Consider the following 20352-nt stretch of genomic DNA (forward strand, 5'->3'; position numbering starts at 1 on the left):
CGAGTCTGTGAGTCGATGGGTCTCTATGCGAGTCTGTGAGTCTATGGGCCTCTATGCGAGTCTATGGGTTTATATGCGGGTCTAAGGGTCTCTATGTGATCCTATGGGTCTTTATATCAGTCAATGGGTCTCTATGTGAGTCTATGGGTCTCTGTGCGAGTCTGTGGGCCTCTATGCAATTCTGTGGGTCTCTATGTGATCCTATGGGTCTCTGTGATCCTATGGGTCTTTATATCAGTCAATGGGTCTCTATGCGAGTCTACGAGTCACACGCGCACCCTGCATCCCGCATCCGTCACGCGGAGCTTCAGCCGCAGGAAGGAGGAGGCCATCTCCGTCGCGTCCGTTTCTTATAAACTTTTATTTAGTTGCGCGCGTGCGACACGGCTCGCGTCAATCCACACACTCGGCTGCAGAACGAGAGAGAAACCCAACGGACACAACAAAAAACAAAACCACCGGTGTCATCGTCGTCGTCATCATCATCGTCGTCGTCATCATCATCGTCATCATCATTATCATCATCATCGTCGTCGAACCCCACTCGCATGGAACCAGAGCCGACGCTGCAGAGGTCTCGTCGCCAGCGACCGCGCACGACCAAACAACAGAAACGCGCCACCTTTTATTTCGGAGAAATTTTTTTTTTGGGTGTGGGCAGATTTGGGGGGGGGGGGTGGGGGTGGCCTTTGATTGCCACTCGAAATATATTTCTCCGTAGCCGGCTGTGTGTGTGGAGGAGTTCGGAGCCTCACCCCCCCCCACCCAGGTCACTTGGAAGAGATTTCAGAAGTAGTTCTTTGGCGTCATCTTCTGCGGGTCTTCCGAACGTCAGCGCTCCACGGCGCGCCTCGATCTTTCGCAGCAGGAACGCCGAAGCGAGGCGAGACTTGAGGGCGGACCCCGGTGGTGGGGGCCGTGGCACGCGCACGCACGCGCACGGACTCACGCGCACGCACGCGCGCACGGACTCACGCGCACGCACGCGCGCACGGACTCACGCGCACGCACGCGCGCACGGACTCACGCGCACGCACGCGCGCACGGACTCACGCGCACGCACGCGCGCACGGACTCACGCGCACGCACGCGCGGCCGACGGAGAGGCGACGGAGGGGGCGAGAGGTGGCGGTCGGATCGTCCACTGAACGGCACGGGCGAAGCACGACGCGATGCGAACAGCACGACCGCCGACGCGGAGAAATCGCGTTCATACTCGTCGGTTCTTTCGGTAAAGTCACGTCGGTAGAAATAAAATAAAATAAAACAAATCACGCCGTTATTTCGTGTGTGGCTTACCGCAGTCGCGAAAGCTTCAAATCGAGATTAAATTGCGTTTATTTAATTTGTTTTGGCTTCCAAACGTCGCGCGCGTACTTTTGTTTCGATGCCGAAGGCGTCCAGCCGTCTTGATTGAGCAGACGCGTTCTAGACTGGCTGCCTTCAAGCCGGGGGCACGTCCCCAGTTAAAGCCTTTCACGGGGGCTGGGGGGGGGGGGGGGTGCAGGCTGCGGCATGGATACCGTGCAGGAGGTGCAGGAGCGCATCGCTGCGACGACACGAACCACGACATCGAATGTTGACAGTCACGTGAGAGGCTAACGCAGCTGCGGATACACAGAGGGGTGGAGGGAAGTGGGGGGGGGAGGGGCCACCCGCCCCCCTCCCACACCTTTGAGAACCCGGGGAAATTGGTATTTTATTTATATTTACCGGAGACAAAAAAAAAGAAATCGCAGTTTTTTATTTATTATAATGTAGTGGGGGTACCCTGTAACAAAATCTGGACATTTGGAAACCGCCCCCGCACGCAACCCGTCGCACGCAACCCGTCGCACGTAACCCGTCGCACGCAACCCGGTCGCACGCAACCCGCTGCACGCAACCCGCTGCACGCAACCCGTCGCACGCAACCCGGTCGCACGCTCGTCGCGGTAGAGACGACCAGAGCGCGGGGCTCTCCCTCTCGGGCGAACGAGCGATCTCCCCGCCGGGCGATCTCCCCGCCGGGCGATCTCCTCGCTGAGCGATTCGCAGCTCCGCGCGTTTCGTCGCCGCACGCCGGCGAGCGCCGTCAGGTTGCACGTCGCTCGGGAGTGGACAAAGCGGCAGGTTGGAGATTCGAGAGCCGCGAGATGCGTGCTTTTGTATTGTTTGTTGTCGTTGGAAGGTTCTGACCCCTTGCCCCGACATCTGTGAAAATTCGTTTTATAGCTCATCGGATTCCTCTGGTATATATATATAAATATGCTAACGATTGCCCAGGTGTGGAGCCGGCTGAGGGTCACAGATTTCTCAGTCCATTACGGAGAGCGTGCGGTTCTCACTGCACTAAAGCTCAACGCGATAATGCGGATCCAGAGATGCCAAACCACGGAACGTCCGGGTCAAATCTGGTGCAGGTGGCAATCCCTAGCACAGTGCTTCTTCTTAACCTGGGGGAGCACGCAACCCCTGGTGGTGCGAGAGATGCCCTGTCTGGGGGTAGCGAGACGTGGCCGGATTTATTTTTTTATCGAAGGTAAATCGAAAACGCAAATTAAGCACGGGCAACGTAAGTGACAACTGATTTTGTTTCATCAAACCCCGATGTATTTATTGACATTGTACTTATTTTTTACGATTTAGAACCCAAAAAGGGGTGCAAAGGCTGCGGTAAAGGTTGAGAAGCAGCGCCCGAGTGGATGGGCGAGTGGGTGAGGTACCGAGTGACTTTGGCAAATGCAACGAGTGACTCGATGAGGGTTGGGGGTGGGGAGGTGGACGAGTGGGTGAATATATGAGCGAGTGAGCGGTGCACATTTGGCCGACTTTTCCCAGCTGCGGACCAAACCCCGAACGCAATTTCGCAGTGAGCGTTCGATCGATAAAAGCAGGGCCGCCCAGCACACACACCGCAGTAAAGTTCAGCACGACATCACCGCTACCAGATCTCGGTTAGAGGGCATCAATCGCTTGCCGCGGGTGACAATTGCCAGCCTGTTACCGCTGGCTCCTACCCCGGACGCGGGCGGCAACTATATTCGGCGTGAATGGACAAAAAACAAAATCAAACCGGGCCTTGCGTCGTCATCGTCGTCGTCATCATCACCATCATCGCCGTCAATGTTCACTCACTTAAAACTATCACACAAAGTCCCAATTAACTAAGAGGTGGAAAATAGCGGTGCTTTCTAGCAACTCGCACGCTCGTCACAAGCACAGGAAGCAGGTTATGGTCATTTAATCGCCGATAGCCGACTCAAAAAAACAACAACAACAACATCAACATCAATGGAGGGGAAAAAAAAAAATGGGGAAATGCGAGAGAGGGCCGTCGTTGCGATGTGAATCGTGGACGAGTGTTTTATGTACAGCTAGGCCGAGACCCGTCCCCCGGAAGACACAGGGAGGGCAGTGGATGCGATGCCTCTAGTAATCGTCCGCTGCGAGCCAAGACGGGCGGGCAAGAGAAGGCGGACGGACGGTCGGTCGAAACGAGCACGGAGGAACGGAGGGAGGCAGAGAGAGAAAGAGGCAGACGGGCAGAAACAGAGAGACAGGCATAGACAGAGACAAACACAACGAAGAGAGAGACACAGGTGGAGGGAGAGAGAGAGAGAGAAAGAGACAATATGGAGACAAACAGAGGAGGGGGGCAGAGAGGAAGAGACAGGGGACAGGCAGAGGAAAAGGTTAAAAGCATTGCAATGAATTCATAGACCCTCAATGCATCACAGTACAGGCAAGGATACAACGAGTTGATGAGAAGATAAGCAAGCAGAAGGTGAATCGTGGGTAAGGTGGGCCAATAACAACAACAACCGCAGTTCACCACGTTGACGTCACCACGGCGCTTGTGCCATGCTAGGTGCACTTTGTGCCAATAAGATGCCCGACACCAGCGTTTCTAAAATCCAAGTTCTCGTGACCTCCACGCGTCCACCTTGTCACGTTTACCAACCTGCCCCGGTTCGAGTGTAAACTTCAATCGTAATACGCGCTAAACTTGCCTGATGATTGGTGAACCCGTCACGTGTGGCCTACAGAGGGCACCGTTTGGATAAAAAAAAAACGTGTCCCACGTAATTGGACCAATTAAAACCTGAATAGGAACCGTGTCTGTGTGCGTGTACAGGGAGTGGAGGAGCGGTAGTGTATTGGCTAGCGCACTGCACTACAAGCCCAGCCACCCGAGTTCGATTCCCACTCGCGGCCAACATTGGCGACGATTATCCGAACCATCCCGAGCCTCCCCTATTTCGAGCACCTGGTGTGTGGTGTGTAAATAACATCGCCGCTGGGGAGACAAAGGTGGCCGGGCACGGTGTTGCCCACCCACCATCTTCATGCTTCATGTGCCGTGCCGGCTTTAAATAGGTGCGCGCTAACGCCACTCGCTCCAACGCCACTTGCCCCAACGGTCTGTTAAAGGCTATACGGGAGATCTTTGTCTTTGTGCCCGCATGGAGATTTTGGAAAATCGATCAGTCGCCGCCGCGATGGTCCAGCGGTAGCCTCCCGTTGCAGAGGCGTCGAGGTTCGAATCGAGCGGCCACCCTGGTAAATCCTGCGGCGAGCATTAATCGCAGCGATGATACGGAGAGCGACCTCCGTTTCGCCCGAGCGTCATTGGCGAAGAGTAAGGCCCCGGGGCTGCAGCGTGCCACCGGCGATCAGGAGTTCCCAAAAAAACGTCGCGAAATTTTTACAACGTTAACTCGCAGATTTATTTTTATCGCCTGTGACTAACACACAGCAAATCATCACCCCGCCCCCCGCCCCTTACCGCGAAAGCTTGTGGGTAGGCAAGACCCATCGAGAGACGAGCCGTGAGACTCAGCGGGTAAACAAAGTGTGGTCGTAGTAGTAGCAGTAATAATAATAAGACACGTTCATCAGGGGGTGCTACGCCGCAATTTATATTTGAACAGAGCAAAGCCGGCAAAACGCAGGATCAGCGGCACCTCGTTGATCCGCAGGGACCGGAGTGTGGGATCACGGCACCGTCACGCGAGTCCACGAATAGAGATCGCCCACCTTTTTGACCGCTTTAGTATCACTCGTGTAACATCCTGCCGTATATATATATAAAATATAAAGAAACGCAACAAAAACGAATGCAAATTCAGCGAGCGCCTAATCTTATTTTTTTTTAATAAACGCAAGCGCGGAAGCAGCTCCCGGTGCCGATTGCTGCCACAAGGCGGTTTTGCAAAGACAATACATTTTTTATTTTTATTATTATCGGAAAAGGTGCGATTTTTAGGCCCTCTTATCCTGTACGAATCCTTATATTGGTGCTCGTGTGTGTGGGTCTGTGTATGTGTACCCCATCGTGTGCCGTGCCAGCCTTGCATGTATGTATGTTGAACTTCTTTCACACCGTACGTAACCAACCGTGCTAATCGGAGGTGCTCGCGAACAGCACTTGCCCCAAAAGTCTGGGAATGCGATAAGGGGGTATCATCTTTGCCTTTGTGTGTGCACGTGTGTGTGTGCACGTGTGTGTGTGTGCGCATGTGTGCACGTGTGTGCACGTGTGTGTGTGTGTGCGTGCATGTGTGTGTGTGTGCACGTGTGTGTGTGCGCATGTGTGCACGTGTGTGCAAGTGTGTGTGTGTTTGCATGTGTGTGCAAGTGTGTGTGCATGTGTGTGTGTGCATGTGTGTGCAAGTGTGTGTGCATGTGTGTGTGTGCATGTGTGTGCATGTGTGTGCGTGCATGTGTGTGTGTGTGCACGTGTGTGTGCACGTGGAGCAGTAGTGCAGCGGCTAGTGCCCTGTGCTACGAACCCGGTGACCCGAGTTCAATTCCCACTCATGGCCACCAACACCAGTGACAATTATCTGAACAATTCATGGGCCTCCCCTAGGTGGACTCAACCTCAAATGAGTACCTGGTGCGGCATGTAAACAATCCCCACTGGGGAGACAAAGGCGGCCGGGCGTAGTGCTGGCGACCCACCCCCTCCATGTACCGTGCCGGCCTTCACAGGTGATACACTAACAACCACTCGCCCCAAAAGTTTTATAAGGCTATGCGGGGGATCTTTATCTGGTCTTTGTCGTATGCACGTGTATGCATAGTACCTGCGTGCGTGCGTGTGCGTGCGTGTGTACGCATGCAAGCGCGGGTATAAATCTAAAATCCAAACTCGCCCCCCCCTCCCTTCCCCTCCCCTACCCCGCTCTCCGCTCACCACGACGCGTCCTCCTCCCGCAGAAGCGAACGTAAAACAAAACCTCTACAAGTGCTCCGTGCAACGCTTGGCGTGCCACCCCGCGCCACCCGCCTCTCCGTCCCCATCGCCGCCCTCGCCACCATCTCCCTCCCCAGCCTCCGACGCGCCTCCATCCCCGTCCGCCCATTTGTCTACGCCGACATCAACATCTACCCGGTCTCCACCACCACCGCCGCCATCATCATCATCGTCGTCGTCATCAGCGACGTAACGACCACCACCACCCTCGCTGCCTTCCCCTTCCGCCACCGCCGCAGCCGCCAGCGCCCCGGCCTTACTCTCGATCGTGAGGATGCAGGTGCTGGCGGCGGAGCCCTTGGGGCTCACGGCCTTGCACATGTACTCCCCCTCGTCGTCCGGGAAGGTCTCGGGCAGGTAGAGGCAGTAGGTGTCCTCCCCGCGCACCACGTACTGGTACTCCTCGCCGTCCTCCAGCGGCTCGCCCTCGAACCACCACGTCACCTCGGGGCGCGGCGAGCCCACGATCCGCACCAGGAACCGCACCGGCTCGCCGTCGACCACCTGCACCTCGGTGGGCGAGGGAGGGAGGGAGAGGGAGGGGGGGTGAGGGGATGGAGGGGGCGGTCAGATAGCAAGTCAGAGGGGATAGGGAATACAGGGGGCATCAGAGGGTTGAATTAATGAGCGAGCGAGTGGGTGAACTAACGAGTGAGTGAGTGAGCGGGTGGGTGGGTGGGTGACCTAATGAGTGAGTGAGTGAGCGAACGAGTGAGTGGGTGGGTGAACTAACGAGTGAGTGAGTGAGCGAGCGAGTGGGTGAACTAACGAGTGAGTGAGTGAGCAAGCGAGCGGGCGGGCGGGTGACCTAACGATTGAGTGAGTGAGTGAGCGAGTGAGTGAACTAACGAGTGAGTGAGTGAACGAGTGAGTGGGTGGGTGACCTAACGATTGAGTGAGTGAGCGAGCGAGTGGGTGAACTAACGAGTGAGTGAGTGAGTGAACGAGAGGGTGACCTAACGAGTGAGTGAGTGAGCGAGCGAGCGAGCGAATGGGTGACCTAACGAGTGAGTGAGTGAGCGAGCGAGCGAATGGGTGACCTAACGAGTGAGTGAGTGAGCGAGCGAGCGGGCGGGTGGGTGGGTGACCTAACGAGTGAGTGAGTGAGTGGGGGGTGCGGGGGTGACCGGGTGGCTCGGAGGTCAGAGCCGGGTTCTGTCTGCCTCGAGGCGCGACCCTTCACCTGTGTGTTCTTGAGGGGTCGCTTGAACCAGGGGGCCCCGGAGCGCGTCAGCTCATCGTCGTCGTCCACCACCGGCCCGTTGAGGCCCAGTCCGTTCGGGGTCCCGTCCTCCTCCTCGCCTTCTTTCGGCTGCGGGCAAACGCAAGAATTTAGAGGCTAAGAAAAAAAACACGCGTGATAGAAATAAAAATCATAATAACAACGCCTTTTGGGGTCCCTCTGGTCTAACACCGTTTTGAGACGAGGCTCAAAAGAAAGCTGTCTCTGGTGTGGACCAATCAGTTTCAAGGACAATGCATATATTTTTCGATTTAAGACTTTCGTGACTGCAAGGATTCATCTTCTTGGTTCTTTAAGTAAAGTCACGTAGAAGGGAAATAATAAAATAATAAAAATTAAACAATGAAATACAATTCTCATGACGTTTCGGCCACAACGCAAGCAGCTGTCCTCAGGTGAAGACAGACGCTGTCTTCCCAACAGACCTGTTCTTCACCTGAGGACGGCTGCTTTCTTTGTGGCCGAAACGTCGTGAGAATTATTTTATTTAGTTTTATTTTTATTATTTTATTATTTCCCTTCTACGTGACTTTACCGAAAGAACCAAGAAAATGCATATATTATCAGAGCGTGTTTTCTATTTGCATTCTGACCACAAGTATTGTGGTTAATGCAGACATGATTCCTAGTACAAGGTTTCAGTTTGGTGTTTTAACATCGCAACACCTATTTTGTTACCATAAAAAAGGAGAAAACCTATTCTCATATTTTGGTCCTGGCAAAGGAGGTCCCATGATGAAATAGCAACAACGTAAACTTGTAACGGCGCCGCCAACGCCCCGCGCAGTGTTTGTTCAACCGTGAAAATCCCCTCTCGAGCGTGTGCTTGGCCTACTCTTCCACGCTGGTCGGACCGTCTCGGAGGAGGCGGCGAGCACTCACGCTCTGCCCACACCGCACGCCACGTCCCAATTCGCGCTTTTAGTCAGCGAGAGCTCAGACCGGATGTGTGTACTTCGCGAAAAAAAAAATCGTCAATAATGACGTGCTATGAAGAAGGGCCATTTCCCGAAACGTCGCCTATATAACTAAAGACATATATTTTTCCCCACACACGGACACGTGCAATGTTATTGACGAATGTTGTGTGGGTGCCACAGCAGTGAGATGTTAACTACCTCGACTGGTAACACAGGAGGTCTTGGGTTCGATCCCGACCCTGATGCCTGTTGTATATTTGCAGTTTGCGTGTCTCTATCCCCGTGGTCTTGTGGACTTTTCAACGTCACGCGTTCAGAGTTTGTGGCTACTGCTGTACATCTCCACGTGATGATGATAAGCCACTTTCGTTGACCTATCATTTGTGATTGCCAAGTCGCTTCTGAAAGAGTTACACAGCTCAGCAAGGCCTTACCTGGTACAGGTAGGAACAACAGGTTCCACCTTGCCCACCAGGGGTTATTTGTCTGTCTGTCGTGCATATTTGTCTGTCGTGCACGAATGCGCTGTCCAACCAAGTTCCTACCTGCCCACTCCGAAGGAACGTGTTCAAATAAAAATAGTCAAAAGTAAACTAGCAATTCGCTCTCACTCAGCCGCATAAATAAATCTGCACTATGACACCTTAGCCACCTTTGCCTCTGGCATAAGAGCTGTCAGGGCCATCTGCACCCCTGCGCCACCCACCCCCCACGCCCCCCACCCGCCCCCCCCGCGGTACGAACCGACAGTGACGCCGCGTCGATCTCCTGCTGCTCGAAGCGCATGCGCTGCATCTTCTGCTCGTCCACCCTGCGGCGAGCCTCCTCCTCCCGTGCGAGCGCCATCTCGGCGAAGCGAGCCTTCATGTCGGCGCGGCGAGCACACGGCGCTTCCACCGTCCGCACCGGGTAAGACATCTCCTCCTCCTGGGTGGGCGGGCGGGCGGGCGGCGAACGAACGCGGTATCCCGGTTATGCGATGCGTTGTCGTCGAAGTCGTCGTGCTTATGATTGCCGCGCTCGTTTGCCCGTGAAGGCCTCGCGCAAGCCTCGTGACTCTCCTTCGCAGCAGGGTTTTTGCGCACGTAAGTGGAGCGGACGACGATCGCGGCGCCGTGGGTGCCAAACGCCGCGAGCGACCGAATGGGCGAGGAAGCGGACGAGTGGGCGAGCGGGCGAGCGAACGAGCGGAGAGGTTGGCGAGCAGGCGAGTCAAGGAGCTGCCGAGCTACGGAACAAACGGTCGACCGATCGAGCAAGCGTGTGAGTGGGCGAGCGCGAGAATGAATGAGCTAGCGAGAGAGCGAATGAGTGAGCAAGCGAGCTGAATAGCTAGGCGAGCAGGTGAGTCAATGAGTTAGGGAACATACGATCGAGCGTGCGAACGAGCCAAGGTTTTGGCGCAAGCGTGTCAGCGGGTCAATGGACTAGAGAGCGAGCGTGTGAGTGAATGAGCGAGCGAGCGACCTTAATAAGTGGGCGAGCGAGTGAGTCAAGCAGCTACTGAGAGAAAACAAACGAGCGAGTGAGGGAGCAAGCGAACGTGCCACAGGTTCGGCGCAAGCGCTGTCATCGGGTCGGCGAACTAACGAGTGAGCTCGAGAGCGAGGGAGCGAGCAAGGGAGCGAGCGAGGGAGCGAGCGAGGGAGCGAGCGAGCGGCCTTCGCACCAGCGTGAAGTCCTGCGCCTCCAGGTCATGCCGCTCCTGCTCCAGGGCCTGCCGGCGCGCGCGCTCCTCGGCGATCTTGCGCCGGATCTCCTCGCCCGAGAGCTGCTCCATCTGCTCGAACTTGGACTTGAGGCTCTTGGCCTTGATGGTGCCCGTCCTCTTGAGGGTCTTGATCTCCTCGTACTCCTTGCTCACCGTCTCCGAGCTCTCGTTCACCTCGTCCTGAAGGCCACGCGCAGGGAGGGGGACGGCTCGATTAACGAGACGTCGAATTTACCTTCACCGCTACCACCCCCTCGTCGCTCTCATGCGACTCCCCATGTCAGAATCAGGATCAGGATATATAATTAGAGTGGAGGAATCCGATGAGCTGTGAAGCTCTTTTTCACCGATGTAACCAGTAGGGGCGGGTCAAAGGTCACCAAAAACCTAAAATTATAAATACACGGAGTGCAATGAAAATGAAGGGTATACAAGTCACTAAAACAATCTACAAATAAAACAACTTGCTTTTTTCTTACCCAGGTAAAGCCCACTGAGGTATGAACTTATTTTTCAGAAGCGACTTGGCCACAAAATTATTGGTCAACAAAGTGTCTTTTAACGTGGAAATTTATATCAACAAATTACTCTAAATTATCTCAATGCGTGTTTCCAAATGTGGAGATTAAAACCGGAGAAAAAATCCGCGCCGCCACAGGGAGACAGACACAAACTCGAAATTTCTAGGCGTCAGGGTCGGCATCGAAACAAACGACCTCCGGCATACTAGGCGAGGGAGTTAACATCTCGCCACCGCGTCCCACTCTTCCACGTGGTTAGCTGCTGTTAGCTGCTGTACGTATGTATGTTGAACTTCTTTCGCACCGTACATAGCCACCTGCGCTAATCGCACGTGCGGGTGGGGGGGGAGGGAAGGCCAACACGAGCATTCACGTTCCCGACAGGAGTTTCATCGTCTGTGGCCGACGCCGGCGACGGGCGGCATATCCGGCGCAGCGAAGTTCGGTCGAACGTTCCCACGCGGATTGTGCCCCGGCTGCGGAGAATCGGCGCGAATCGCCGGCCTTCCTCCCCACACCCCACCCCCGATGTTCCCGTGATCGCGTGGATTCTTCTCCAGGCCCTCCGGCTTTTACCTCCACATTTAGGATCAACGTCACGTGTTTGGCCGCTGCTATAAATTGTGCCTTTTGGCGTCATCTGGTCCAACCCATGTGAGACTAGGCTCTAAGAAAAGCTGTCTCGGGTGTGGACCAATCAACTTCAAGGACAGTGCATATCTATGTCAGAGTTGTGTTTTTTGTTTGCATTCCGACCGCAGGTATTGTGGTCTATGCAAACATGACTCCTTGTAAAAAAGGTGTCAGTTTTGTTGCCAGATAAAAGGTTAAAAAAACAATCATCAAATTTTTCTACTGACAAAGGAGGTTTCAATTGTGACGATAAGCCACTTCGCTGCGCTACCCATTTGCGATTGTGAAAAAAAGCTGCGCAAGCCTCGCCGAGTCTCAGGTCTCGTTGTCAAGAGGGTCCCCCGCTCCACCGGGGGATCTCCGATTTTGCGCTGCACATGGGCGAGAAACCCCGGAGTGCGAGGGCCATCTCTCTCCCAAAAGGAGGGCGGACAAACTCAAAAGGTCACTGACCTCTCCTGGCCATTACCACCACCACCGCCAGCCTTTTTTTAGTTTTACAGAAACGAAACTCCAGAGGACAACCCACCGGCTCCATGTGCTGCTTCTCCTCTTCCATGGCCCTCTTCTCCTCCTCCAGCTTGACGCGGCGGTCCTCGTCGTGCCGCCTCGCCTCCTCCTCGTGCTTGAGCCGCAGCAGCTCCTCGAAGTTGATCTCCAGCCGCCCCGGCCCCAGCGAGTCGCTCGAGCCGCTCGCGCCGCGCCGCAGCTCCTGGGCGTCTTCGTCGTCCGGCGCCTGGAGCGCAACACAGAGCGCGACAACAACGTCACGGTTGCCGCGGTCACGGTCGCCGCGGACACGGTCGCCGCAGTCACGGTCGCCGCGGTCACGGTCGCCGTGGACACGGTCATCATCTTCATCACGGTCGCCACCGTCACGGTCCTCCTGCTAACATCGCTGCCGATACGTCGACTGCTGCTGCTGCCGCCCCGCTCCCCCCCCCGTCACCCCCCGTGCCCCCCGCCCCGTGCCCCCCCCCCACCTCACCTGTGCCCCCCCCCCACCTCACCATGCTGCGCCGGGCCTCGACGAAGCTCCTCTTCTCCTCGTCCAGGCGGCGGCGCGCCTCCTCCTCGGCCTTGCGCGTCTCCTCCTCCTGGCGCCGCCGCTCGAGCTCCTCGAAGCTCAGCTTCAGCTTGCCGGGCAGCGCCTCGTCGCTGGCACTGCCCGCGGGCGACGCGCTGCCCTCGCGATCCTCCCCCTCGCACTGCAGCGCCTGCACGGAGCGACACGACACGGAGCGAGAGGGAGAGAGAGAGAGGGACAGGGCGCGTGCGTGCGAGCGTTGCGGGTGTCCGTTGAACTTCTTTCGCACCGTACGTAGCCGGACGTGCTACTCGACCGCCGGGAGAACACGCAAATGTACAGCGGGCTCCGGGTGGGGGGGGGGGGGTAGTCAACGTCTCCTCGCCACCGTGGCGCCCCGGGAACCGTCTTTGTGCTGCCCCCCCCCCCCCCCCCCCCCCGCGCGTGGTTCCCGTTGTGCCGCGTGGCCGCGTCTCACCATGCTCCGGCGTGCCTCCAGCAAGGAGCGCTTTTCCTCTTCCAGTCGCTCGCGAGCCTCTTCCAGCCTCCGCCGCTCCTCCTGAACAACAACAACAACGACAACAACAACAACAACAACAACATCAACAACGGAGAAGAAGAATCACGCACACGCATGGATTACGGCCACGCACGAAAAGCCTGCGCCATTGGAAGCGCGAGCTATTGATACGTTGCTATTAATTATTACCCCTATTATTAATTAGCCCATTACAAAGGGGGGGGAGGGGGGGCACCTGCTGGCGATGTCGTTCCACCTCCTCGAAGCTCAGCCGCAGCTTGCCCGGCCGCAGCTCCGACGAGGCCTCCGACGAGACGCTCTCCACCTCGTCGCCGTCATCGTCGAGGAAGCTGTCGCCTCCTTCTCCCTGCCGAGGGGGGGGGACAGGGTGGGGGGGGGGGGCAGGGGGGGGGGGCGGGGGGATACCGCGCCGATGTTCGCTTAGTCGGCTGCACAGCTAGAAGGGTCCTGGGCTCGATTCCTGACTCGGGTGCCCATGCTGTGTGGAGCTGTTCCCCCCCCCCCCACACCACCCCCCCCCCCCCCCGTCCTGCACAGTGTGTGAGTGAGTGGGGTTTGCATGTTCTCGCTCATGAGTTGAGATCACTAGCCCCCCCCCCAAACTCCCTCCCCGGGAATGAGTGTGGGGTATAGGGGGAGGAGGGGCGGCGAGATGTTGACTACCTCGCCTGGTGTGCAGGAGGTCGTGAGTTCAATCCTGACCCAGACGCCTGTTGCTGTATATTTGGAGTTTGCGTGTCTCTCTCTCTCTCATCATCATCATCATCACGGTGGCTAGGAGATGTTAACTACCTCGCCTGGTATTCAGGAGGTCGTGAGCTCGATCCCGACCCAGATGCCTGCTGCTGTATATTTGGAGTTTGTGTGTCTTTCTCATCATCATCATCATCATCACGGTGGCTAGGAGATGTTAACTACCTCGCCTGGTATTCGGGAGGTCGTGGGTACGATCCCGACCCTGACGCCTGCTGTACATTGAGTTTGCGGTGTCTCCTTCTCCCCGTGGATTTTTTTCGGGTCCTTCGTGTTTTCCCCTCCACATTGAGAATAAAAGCGCATTTTGAGAATTTCGCGGCCATAAATATCCACGTGAGCGATCGTTTGTGGCCAGGTGGCTTCTGATGAAGAGTTACACACCAGCTCGGTGTGGGGGCGGCGGCGGGGAGGGGCGGGGGGGTGCCTTTCCCTGGTAAAAATACCAAATGGTAAACGAGATCAAGTGCAGTGCGTGGTGGGCGGCTGCACCTCGTGCTTCCTGGCCTCCAGGTACGCTCGCCGCTCCTCGTCGAGCCGTCGGCGAGCCTCCTCCTCCGTGCGCCGCCGCTCTTCCTCGCGGCGCTGGCGCTCCAGCTCCTCGAAGCTCAGCTGCAGCTTGCCCGGCACCGCCAGCGCCGGCTTCTCCGCTTGCGCCCTCGCGGTCGCCTCCTCCTCCTCCTCGTCCTACGCGGCAGGGTGCGCGAACGCCGTTGGTTTACGCGGCAATTTCAAATTTTTCAAATTTTTATTTGTGGTCGTGCTAAGACGTTTTTTTTTTTTTCAAACATCGATTCGCGTCCGCGCGACATTTTCGGCGCCAGTCTCTAATTTGCCCGGTCGAGCTCGCCTATCTTGGTCACGGGCCCTTTCGGCTCCGTCGCATCGGCGGCCCGGGTTCACTCCCGCAAAAACATGTGACGACCTCCATCCTGGTCCTCTCCCAGTTCCCCACCTGGTGGCACGGAAATCGACTTTGACGCCCGACCTAAGCAGGAGCATTACACACGAAGATGCCCCCCCCCCCCCCCCGTTGGGGGCAAGTGCTGCGAGCGAGCAGAACCACCTACATAGGCCGGCACGGCGCACATAGAGCGGAGTGCGATGGCCAGCACCACGCCAGGCCGCGTCTATATAGAGAGCAGTCATTCGTGATAATTGCATCCCACAATGCTGTACATTATTTTTTTAAGGGCCAAAGCTTATTATTTATAGATTAAAAAAATCAAGTGAAATTCCTCAATTTTGAAATTAACAAACAAATCAATAAACGGCACCAAAACAAACGAAGCACAAACAACAACAACAAATCTTATCACAACAGACACATGAGTCCATTGAGTCTCAACATGCCAGGCTACAATCGCAACTTCTCACACTCAAGCCGGGGACAACCTTCACGGGCGGGGGCCGTAGTGGAGTCACGGCCAAACGGGTTACGACGACTTGACACCAATCAGTCGAATGTCCAACACGCGATTTCCAATTTCTAAGCATATGCCCGGATGAATAAAAATGCCTTTAGTTCGGATTTCAATGATACTGAGATGGAGCCTATTTGTCGGATGTGGAGTGGGAGAATATACCGTATGCCGAATGCGCAAAGGCCGTGCAAACTAAACTTTAGACTATTTTAATTGCACCAGCTAAGGCCGCACCCCGAGCTATTCAGACGTGACCCGGCCATCACAAATAATAGCCCAACGAAGTGGAAGTCAACATCTCGCCAGCATGGCGCCCCGAGCGCGTCGAGTGTGCGGGCGTTCGAATGAGCGAGCGAGGGGAGCGGAAGAGGAGGCGTGGGGCCGTCACCATGGCGAGGTACGAGCGGCGCTTGGACTCGCGGAACGAGCGGCGGTTTTCCTCGTAGCGCAGCTTCTTCTCCTGCTCCTTCCTGCGCACCGCCTCCTCCTCCTCGGCGCGCTTCAGGCTCTCGAAGTCGACGCTCAGCTTGCCCGGCGTCTTGTTCACTTCCGCCGCAGCCGCCGGTGCCGCAGAGTCGGCATCGGCACCAACGCTGCCGCCACCGCCTTGCTCCTGCGCGGTGAGAGCGGTGACACGGAGCGTGAGCGGTGACACGCGGGGGGGGGGGGGGGGCGGGGGCGGGGGAGCCCAGCTCAACTCTAACCCCATGACCCCTAACCCCATGACCCCTAACCCCATGACCCCTAACCCCATGACCCCTAACTCCAACTCTAATTCCTGACCCCAACCCCTGACCCTAACCTCAACTAGCCCCTGACCCTAACCCCCAACTCCAAACCCTGACCCTAATCCCAACTAGCCCCTGACCTTAACCCCCAACTCCAAACCCTGACCCTAATCCCAACTAGCCCCTGACCTTAACCCCAACTATAACCCCTAACCCCAACTCCAACCCCAATTCTAACCCCTGACCCTAACCCCATCTAGCCCCTGACCCTAACCCCCAGCTCCAAACCCTGACCTTAACCCCAATCAGTAACTACTTCAGCACACCGGCATGTTGGAAAGTAAAACCCACAACATTCACAACTCGAGTAGCTGCGGCGATCACAACGACAACCAGCTTCATCGGGCGATTTGCCAGAATTGTGAAGAACCAGCAGAACCAGAAGCAGCAGCAGCAGCAGCAGCAGCAGCAGGAGCAGCAGCAGCAACAGCAGCAGCAGCCGCAGCAGCAGCAGGAGCAGCAGCAGACAGCAGCAGCAACAGCAGCAGCAGCCGCAGCAGTAGCAGCAGGAGCAGCAGCAGCAGCAGCAACAGAACTCCACCGCTGCACTCCGCCCTGCTAACCCCTAACCCCTAACCCTTGGGGGCAGGGGGGCGGGGTAGTCGTCACCCTGACCTCGGCGAGCTTCTTGGCGACCTCCTTCTGCATCTTCTTCTTCTCCATGTGGTCCTGCTCGTGGCGGCGCCGCCGCTCTTCCTCCGCACGCTTGCGCTCGTCCTCGGCGCGCGCCTTCTCCATCTCGGCGAACTTCCCTTTCACCGTGCCTGCGCGCGCCGGGGCGGGGCGGGGGGGGGCGATTCTCTTCTGATTGATAATTGGTTTTTTTACCCTTCCATCTGGCAACAAAACGGACACCTTTTTTTACAAGGAGTCATGTTTGCATAGACCACAATACCTGCAGTCATAATGCAAACAAAAAACACAACTCTGATAATGATATGCACTGTCCTTGAAGTTGATTGGTCCACACCCGAGACAGCTTTCCTTAGAGCCTCGTCTCACATGGGTTGGACCAGATGACGCCAAAAGGCGCACAACTCAAAGGCAATGCACCATCATAGTATGAGAGCTCGGGGTAAGCATTTGCACCATTGGAACCTCATTTGCCAGTAAAAAATATGATAATTGGTTTTTTACCCTTCTATCTGGCAACAAAACTGACACCTTTTTTACAAGGAGTCATGTTTGCATAGACCACAATACCTGCAGTCATAATGCAAACAAAAAACACAACTCTGACAATGTGCACTGTCCTTGAAGTTGATTGTTATGTTTTTTGTTTGCCTTATGACTGCAGGTATTGCGGTCTATGCAAACATGACTCCTTGTAAAAAAGGTGTCAGTTTTGTTGCCAGATGGAAGGGTAAAAAACCAATGATCATATTTTTTACTGGCAAATGAGGTTCCAATGGTCTCTTCTGATTGTTTTCGGTTTTTGTCATTCGTGAGTGTCAACACGGGAGTCGGGGGGGGGAGAGCCTCCCGTGAAATGTGGCGGTGGAGGGAGATCGCGGCTGCACGCGCCGCTCACCAGACAGCTTGGGGACGAACGTCTTCTTCACCTGTGCCGGCTTGGCCTCCTCCTCCTCGTCATCGGACGCGAGCAGCTGCTTCAGCTGCAACGGCGGCGGAGACAACGGCGGTGGTGACGGTGGTGACGATGACGGCGATGGGGACAACGATGATGATGGGGACAATGACGACGATGATTACGACAATCATGATGACGACGGTGGTGACAATGGTGACAATGGTGACAATGGTGACGATAACGGCGATGGGGACAACAATGATGATGGGGACGATGACGACGACGACGATGATTATGACAATAGCGACAATCATGATGACGACGGTAGTGACGATGGTGACAATGGTGACAATGGTGACAATGGTGACGATAACGGCGATGGGGACAACAACGATGATGAGGACGATGACGACGACGATGATGACGATAATCATGATAACGACAGTGATGACGACGACAACGATCACATTGATGATGACAATGATGACGATAATGATGACGACGACGACGATGATGATAATAACACAAACGATGATGATAACGACGATTATGATGATAATGAGGATGACGACATCAAATATGTTCAGCGCACTCATAACTGTCGAGCATCTGTCAACTCGTACACACACACGTACACGTATACACATACCCACACACACAAAAACAAAGATCCCCCAGGGGCAAGTGCTGTTAGCGAGTAGCAGCACCTATGAAGGCCGGGACAGCACATGAGGGGGTGGGTGGCCAACACCACGCCCGGCCGCCTTTGTCTCCCCAGTGGCGATGTTTACACATGGTACCAGGTACTCATTTGAGACCGAGTCGACCTCGGGGAGGCCCAGGATCGGTTCAGATAATGGTCACTGGTGCTGGTGGATGTAAGCGAGAATCGAACCCGGGTCACGAGGTTCGTAGCGCAGCGTGCTACCCACTACACTACGGCTCCCCACACACCTACACACACACACACACACGCACACACCTACACACACACACACGCACCTACAACAAAGCGAAAGATCCCCCGTATAACCTTAACCGACTGTTGGGGCAAGTGCTGTTAGCGAGCACCTATAAAAGCACGGTCACACGATGAACACACACACACACCTACACACGCACCTACACACGCACACACACACCTACACACGCACGCACACACACACACCTACACACACCTACACACGCACGCACATCTACACACACCTACACACGCACATACCTACACACACACACACCTATACACGCACGCACACACACACACACGCCTACACACACCTACACACGCACCTACACACACACACACACACACCTACACACGCACACACACACACATCTACACACGCACATCTACACACGCACACACACACCTACACACATCTACACGCACGTACCTCCTGCTTGCGCCGGTTGAGCTCCTTCTCACGGCGGAACTGCTCGTTGCGCTTCTGCCGCTCGTCGTTGCAGCGGCGCCGCGAGCGCTCCTCCCTCACCTGCCGGTTCTGCTCGAAGCGGCTCACCACGTCGCCCTCGCCGCCGCCGCCGTCGCTGCCCGTCGACAGCCGCGGGACGTACGTCCTCTGCACCGGCTTCCCCGTCGAGGCCAGGATCCGCTGGGGGAGCGCGTCGGGGGAGCGCGGAAGGATGGGCGGATGAGCGGATAAATGGTTGGATGGGATGGAGCAGATGGATGAATCGGATGGATGGGTTGGGATAGGATGGGATAGTTGGGATGAGATGGATAGGATGGATGGGATGAGATATTATGGATGGGATAAGATAGGATGGGTGGATCGGTAGGATCAAATGCATGGGATGGGATGAGATAGAATGGATGGATCGGTTGGATCAAATGCATGGGATGGGATGGATCGGATGGATGGGTTGGGATAGGATGGGATAGTTTGGATGAGATGGATAGGATGGATGGGATGAGATATTATGGATGGGATGAGATAGGATGGATGGATCGGTTGGATCAAATGTATGGGATGGGATGAGATAGAATGGATGGATCGGTTGGATCAAATGCATGGGATGGGATGGATCGGATGGATGGGTTGGGATAGGATGGGATAGTTTGGATGAGATGGATAGGATGGATGGGATGAGATATTATGGATGGGATGAGATAGGAGGGATGGATCGGTTGGATCAAATGTATGGGATGGGATGGATCGGATGGATGGGTTGGGATAGGATGGGATAGTTTGGATGAGATGGATAGGATGGATGGGATGAGATAATGGATGGGATGAGATAGGATGGATGGATCGGTTGGATCAAATGTATGGGATGGGATGAGATAGAATGGATGGATCGGTTGGATCAAATGCATGGGATGGGATGGATCGGATGGATGGGTTGGGATAGGATGGGATAGTTTGGATGAGATGGATAGGATGGATGGGATGAGATATTATGGATGGGATGAGATAGGATGGATGGATCGGTTGGATCAAATGCATGGGATGGGATGGATGGGATGAGAGAGCATTGGAAGGAACAGGGACGAGTTTCGATAAGAATCGCCGCTGCCTTCCAAATTCTCGCTAACAATAATATTATTAATATAAAATAATGACAATCATATTATTCTATTATAACATTACAATTTAGAATATATAATATATGTTATTATTTAATTATGTTATTATTTATTAATAACATATTATTTTATTTAAAAAATGTAACGGCCAAGGTGCAGCCCCGCAATTGCTCGCTCAGAAGGGGGACAAAACTCTCCAGGGAGTTCCACGGAGATCCCCATCGACCGGAAGGGGTCTCCCCCCCCCCTTTAGCCTACTCTGCCACGCCGGCCAGCGAGAGCGGCCACCCCTTCCCATCGACTCCCCGTGTGGCGCACGCATTCACACCGCTGGCTGGACCAAACGCGGCGAGCGGAGATTCAAGAAACGTATCAGGAGGCCGGGGAACCCGAAAACGGCGAACTCGAGACTGCGCCGACACTTAACGCCGCTTCCGGCAAAGCGGCATCCTGAAGGTTCGCCAACAGTCG

The 20352-nt window shown here is 55.4% G+C and overlaps 1 protein-coding gene across 5 annotated transcripts in view; it reads right to left on the reverse strand.

Moving 5' to 3' along the window:
• Positions 1-1678: 1678 nt before the first annotated feature.
• NEXN (nexilin F-actin binding protein) overlaps positions 1679-20352 on the reverse strand; it is a 70040-nt gene continuing 51366 nt past the window's right edge. For 4 of the 5 annotated variants that reach the window (XM_078877998.1, XM_078877997.1, XM_078877996.1 and 1 more), the window contains 13 exons: positions 18728-18946; positions 17334-17418; positions 16418-16566; positions 15403-15627; positions 14083-14277; positions 13052-13183; positions 12775-12855; positions 12280-12486; positions 11799-12005; positions 10074-10295; positions 9149-9331; positions 7425-7553; positions 6181-6745 (listed from right to left, as the gene is read on the reverse strand). In XM_078877998.1, coding sequence (XP_078734124.1) covers positions 6227-6745; positions 7425-7553; positions 9149-9331; positions 10074-10295; positions 11799-12005; positions 12280-12486; positions 12775-12855; positions 13052-13183; positions 14083-14277; positions 15403-15627; positions 16418-16566; positions 17334-17418; positions 18728-18946 — 2553 coding nt within the window. In that variant the 3' untranslated portion in view covers positions 6181-6226. Of the gene's footprint in view, positions 3426-6180; positions 6746-7424; positions 7554-9148; positions 9332-10073; positions 10296-11798; positions 12006-12279; positions 12487-12774; positions 12856-13051; positions 13184-14082; positions 14278-15402; positions 15628-16417; positions 16567-17333; positions 17419-18727; positions 18947-20352 lie in introns of those variants that run through there. The other variant, XM_078877999.1, reaches the window with a different exon arrangement.

The sequence above is a fragment of the Lampetra fluviatilis genome, chromosome 49, assembly GCF_964198595.1.
Source record: "Lampetra fluviatilis chromosome 49, kcLamFluv1.1, whole genome shotgun sequence".
NCBI classification, from domain to species: Eukaryota; Metazoa; Chordata; class Hyperoartia; order Petromyzontiformes; family Petromyzontidae; genus Lampetra; species Lampetra fluviatilis.